General features: G+C 39.7%; 1 protein-coding gene across 1 annotated transcript; it reads right to left on the bottom strand.

Moving 5' to 3' along the window:
* Positions 1 to 1,452: 1,452 nt before the first annotated feature.
* On the bottom strand, positions 1,453 to 3,801 carry LOC118801951 (stonustoxin subunit beta-like). Its single transcript, XM_036562357.1, has 2 exons — positions 3,588 to 3,801; positions 1,453 to 2,038 (listed from the first exon to the last, which is right to left on the bottom strand). The coding sequence occupies exons 1-2, from the start codon at positions 3,694 to 3,696 to the stop codon at positions 1,491 to 1,493; spliced, it is 657 nt and encodes a 218-aa protein (XP_036418250.1). The 5' UTR covers positions 3,697 to 3,801; the 3' UTR covers positions 1,453 to 1,490.
* Between the last annotated feature and the right edge of the window lie 1,973 nt (positions 3,802 to 5,774).

Here is a 5,774-nt window from a genome sequence, read left to right as displayed (position 1 = left end):
AACATGCTAGCCATATATTAACACGCTAGCTGTGAAATAACTTGCTAGCTATATATTAACACGCTAGCTGTGAAATAACTTGCTAGCTATATATTAACGCACTAGCTGTGAAACAACTTGCTAGCTATATATTAAACCGCTAGTTATGAAATAATGTGTTAGCCATTTATTAACACGCTAGCTGTGAAATAACTTGTTAGCTATATATTAACCCGCTGGCTGTGAAACAACTTGTCAGCCATTTATTAATGCGCAAGCTGTGCAATAACTTCCTAGCTATATATTAACCGGCTAACTGTGAAATAACTTGCTAGCTATATATTAACCCGCTAGCTGTGAAATAACTTGTTAGCCATATATTAACGCGCTAGCTGTGCAATGGCTTGTTAGTTCTATGCTAACCTGTTTGCTGTGAAATAGCTTGTTAGCTCTATGCTAACCTGTTAGCTGTGAAATAGCTTGTTAGCTTTATGCTAACCTGTTAGCTGTGAAATAGCTTGTTAGCTCTATGCTAACCCGTTAGCTGTGAAATAGCTTGTTAGCTCTATGTTAACCTGTTAGCTGTGAAATAGCTTGTTAGCTCTATGCTAACCTGTTAGCTGTGAAATAGCTTGTTAGCTCTATGCTAACCTGTTAGCTGTGAAATGGCTTGTTAGTTCTATGCTAACCTGTTTGCTGTGAAATAGCCTGTTAGCTCTATGCTAACCTGTTGTCTGTGTAATAGCTTGCTAGCTCTATGCTAACCTGTTAGCTGTGAAATAGCTTGTTAGCTCTATGCTAACCTGTTAGCTGTGTAATAGCTTGTTAGCTCTATGCTAACCTGTTTTCCTCTATTCACCCTGAAAGGTGTTTCAGTTTCACTTTAAGCTCAGTTTGTTTCGTCTATTCAGGTGTAAATAAATCAGATCTGAGTTTATCAACACTTTATTTATTAATGATCATAATTATGAGAGTTTAATCAGCTCTTTATTGATCTTTCACTGATTCTGTACATCATCTCCATCTGAATCACCTCCAAACCAGAGAAACACAGACTGAACTGATACAGCACAGCCAATCAGAACAGAGCTCATTTACATATATCAGTCTTAAAGGCACAGAAACAAATACAGACTGTTTAATTATAAAGAATAAAGATAAAAAATGATCATATAAAATGAATAATTACTGTTTTCCTGTGTGTGTCTGTTCTGTGTGTGTGTGTTCTGTGTGTGTGTTCTGTGTGTGTGTATCTGTGTGTGTGTGTGTGTGTTCTGTGTGTGTGTGTGTTTTGTGTGTGTGTGTTCTGTGTGTGTGTGTGTGAGTGTGTGTTCTGTGTGTGTGTGTTCTGTGTGTGTGAGTGTGTTCTGTGTGTGTGTGTGTGTGTGTGTGTGTGTATCTGTGTGAGTGTGTGTTCTGTGTGTGTGTTCTGTGTGTGTGTGTGTGTTCTGTGTGTGTGTGTGTGTGTGTTTGTGTATGTGTGTTGTGTGATTTTCACTCAGGAGGTTATTTTATTTTAAACACACTGAGGAGCCTTCACCCCAAACATAAACATAACCGACTCTAAACCCAGCGCAGAGCGGTTCAGTGAATGTGGTGTTGAAAGTGTGTAGATGGGTCAGTGTTTGTTTATCAGTGGAGACACTGTAGAAGGACAGAGAGCCGGCCAGACAGTCCAGATACACTCCTACTGTCTCAGAGCTGGAGGGACGAGCAGAGAGTTCAGTGCTGTTATTATTGTGACGGACAGAGTATCTGTTATTAGAGCAGATCAGACTCCAGGACTTTACATTCCGTCCAAACCGACAGTCATAACTGTCTCCTTTCCTGCTGATTGATTTATATGTTACTGCTATATTAACATCTCCGCTCCACTCAGCCTCCCAGTAACAGCGTCCAGTCAGACTCTCTCTACACAGAACCTGCTCCCAGTAATCAAATCTCTCTGGATGATCAGGATACGACTGTGAAGATCCCACCCACTCCACCTTTCTGTTCCCGTCAGACAGAGAGAGACGACTGTTCACTGTGTTTGGATCCAGAGTGAACTCACAGGAATCTGCACACAAGAAGAGACATTAGAGTGACTGTGTGTGTGTGTGTGTGTGTGTGTGTGTGTGTGTGTGTGTGTGTGTGTAAGTGTGTGTAAGTGTTTGTGTGAGCGTGTTGGTTTTTGTAGTTTATGAGGACGTTTCAGCTGATTCGATTTGATTTGATTAGTCGTCTCATTCAGAAACTCACAGTTAGTTCAATAATAAAAGTGAGACTTCAGCTGTAATAAGACTGTCTGGATCTCCTTTTAGCAGCAGTCAATCAAATAAAGAGACTAAAATATTTCATATATGAAAAGATCAAAATAAAACTGTTATTTTTCTATAAAGAGTGGAGTCATCATGGAAAATGGCTGCTATGGAGCTGAGAAAGAGAACTGAATCCAGAAGAAGAGGCAGCAAATGTTACACCTGTTTATAAAGACAAAGATGGGTTTGGTGTGAAATATATAAATCCAGAAAAAGGTAATTTAATATTCATATTTAATTGGCTGTATGTATTTATTTGTTTGAGGTTAATGTGGTTTGATGTGGTCAGCATGTTCTCTGTTTTCTCTCGTAGCTGTGAAGTATTCAGCTGTGTCCATTCTGATAAGGGAGGTTTTCTTTTGGATCACAGAGGAACTAATAACTAAACATGAACCTGAAAGGAGACAGAAAATCTATCATGATGTCCTGAAAGTGTTCATGTCTGAATTTCATTACAGTGGAAAGGTTTTTGGTATGAATGATATCACTCTCTCATTTAGCTGGACACTGGACAGCCACTTCATTAAGACCACCTCCTCGTTTCTGCACTCAGGGTAACAAAGTATCAGAGAAACAGATGGACTACAGTCTGTAACTGTAGAACTACAGAGTGAAACTATGTGGTCAGTGGAGCTGATAAAGTGGACAGTGAGTGTAGAAACAAGGAGGTGGCCTTAATGAAGTGGCTGGTCAGTGTAATATGTGAGGAGATGCTGATGTGCTCATTTTTAAATGGTTTTCTGTTGTTTTTGTGGTTCTAGAACTAAAAGTTCTGTTATGCTTTATTTATATGTTTCAGTGTTGATGCTGCTCTGGAAGACGACTCTCTCTGGAGACTTGATGAATGATGACCCTGTTAGCCCAAAATGAACCACAGTAGCAGGAAAAACCCTAAATCTGCTATAAGGAGCTTTAATATGGAGACGCAGGGTATTAAAGATGAACATTCACTGTGAATGAAAACAAGATTAACTGATGTTTTCATTTCTAGTCTTTTTCTGAAACATTGATTCTCATAATCATATGTTTACAGATGGCAAATGAAAAAGACCACAAGAACAGCATCTAATGCAGCCAATCAGATCATGGTTGGAATCACATTTCTGAATTTTATTTCTGTTTCTGGAACATTGCTGAGACAGATGTTCTGGTCACAACTAACCGAGAAGGACCAGTTCCAGCCTGAGGAGCAGCTTCCACAGGTTCTAAGAGACGCAACACCAAAGGTCATTTAGAGAAACTGTTGCTGGGACTGTCAGAAAAATGTTAGACGTTTTGTCAGAGTCACAGTGAATGAAGTTCACTCACCGTTAAGTTCTATTAAAGGGCCCAAATCATGGAGAGCTGAATATTCTTCACCCTTTTTAAATAAGAGCTGGATGTGGTGTTTGAACACTGTCAGAGTCTCCCAGACCATTCAGTCACTGGAAACTGAGCTGAAAAAACAGCCCTTTTTGAATTTGTTGTTTCTGTGATGTCATGAAAACCTACACATTTACACACATCCACCTATTCAGCCTACAGCAGTTTAGCCCCGCCCACTCACACTGAAGTTATAAGAGTGTTTCAGCCTGGACTGCTTTTTGAATGAAGCACAATACAGTGCAGCCAATCATAGCAGAGCTCATTTACATGAAGCTTAAAAGCACAGAAATAAAAACAGCCTGTTTATTTCAAAAAGGATAAAGAGAGGCTGAAAAATGGTCACTGAAAAATGGATGATGACTGTTTTTGATACATAAAACACACAAACATTATAAGTGGAGCTCGGAAGAAAAATAAAAAACAAGAAAAATGTAGAATTTGGGCCGTTTAATGATTTAATCATCACAGAAAGACTGCAGACATTTTCTGTTCTCAGATTTGTCGCACTGATCAAAATAATTTTCATTTTTTTATTTTCTGACTACAGAATTTTAAACTATGATTGTCTGGATTTGAACAGATTGTCTGATTGTTCTGATGTTTTTGCCAACAGAACTGTAAACATGAGTGAGTCCCTGAAACTGTTTCAAGCATGAACAAATGCGTGTGCTGGACCTGCGGCATCAGTCAGGTGGAGAAGTCAGTAACAGTCAGTAACGGTCATTACAGTTAGATAATTAAACAGTAAATGATTAATATCAGGTCTTTATGAATGTCTTTATTTCATATTTAGGTGGCCACTCTTATATTTATCACAGTGATATTTTTGATATGTCATTTTTAAAGTGATGATAAAAACTCTAAATTATTGAACCTGATTCCACTCAGTGGAGAATCAGGACAGTACTGAAAATGGGTTTGATTGTTTTTGATGCTGATTAAAATCTGTAACAGTTCTGGATTAACACTGGACTACATGTGCTGCTGTCGGTCATCTCCTTGTGCGGCCTCACACCAAACGACTTTTCACGCGATTTCACTGTCGCAGACAAATTCCCACTGTCGGAATAAAATCACGAGAGTCTTGTTAGAGTCGCGTCGCGCTCGCGCAATCTCGATCGTTTAGTGTGAGGTGTTTAGGATGGTCTTAAGTCAGTCTTTTTCTCGTCTTGAGACAAAATCAACCGTGTTTAATATAAGTTTTAAGTCTTGGCTCAAATAGTGACGTGCGTGAGTGCTCGCGGGCGAGCGAATGCACGCGGCGCGGGAGAGAGAGAGAGAGAGAGAGAGAGAGAGAGAGAGAGAGAGAGAGTGAAAATGTACACGTGACTGCCTGAAATCTCTGTAAAACCAGCAAATCTGCTCCACTTTAACACAATAAAACTGACTGCTTTAATATTTCAGGCATTATTGAAGAATCATTGATGTTTTTCCTTATTTTTGCTTTTTGTCACTTTGTTTATTTTTTATGGTTTAGTTCATCCAATCAGCACTGCTGAATCGCTGCATGTTGTGTTGATGTGTAAATCTTAATGTTAAATAAAAAAAAGTATCTGCACATTTTACAGGTTAGTTAAAGATTCTGGGTGATGATCTGGCAGAGTAAACAGTTCCACAGTGAACTGCTCTGATCTTTACATGCTCAGACAACTTATCCAGAGATGACATCTCTTGCTGTACAGTATGACCTAATCATCCTCTAGTCCTCCATCAGTGGTCACAGGACGCTGCCCACAGGACGCTGTTGGCTGGATATTTTTGGTTGGTGGACTATTCTCAGTCCAGCAGAGACACTGAGGTGTTTAAAAACTCCAGCAGCACTGCTGTGTCTGATCCACTCAGACCAGCACAACACACACTAACACACCACCACTACGTCAGTGTTACTGCAGTGCTGAGAATGATCCACCACCCAAATAGTACCTGCTCTGTGAGGGCCCATGGGGGTCCTGACCACTGAAGAACAGGGTAAAAGGGGGCTAAGAAAGTATCAGAGAAACAGATGGACTACAGTCTGTAACTGTAGAACTACAAAGTGCACCTATATAGTAAGTGGAGCTGATAAAATGGACAATGAGCGTAGAAACAAGGAGGTGGTCAGAATGTTATGGCTGATCAGTGTATCTTGCT

This window comes from Colossoma macropomum, unplaced genomic scaffold, assembly GCF_904425465.1.
Source record: "Colossoma macropomum unplaced genomic scaffold, Colossoma_macropomum, whole genome shotgun sequence".
In the NCBI taxonomy this organism is placed as follows: domain Eukaryota; kingdom Metazoa; phylum Chordata; class Actinopteri; order Characiformes; family Serrasalmidae; genus Colossoma; species Colossoma macropomum.
This window is presented reverse-complemented; position numbering and strand designations above follow the sequence as displayed.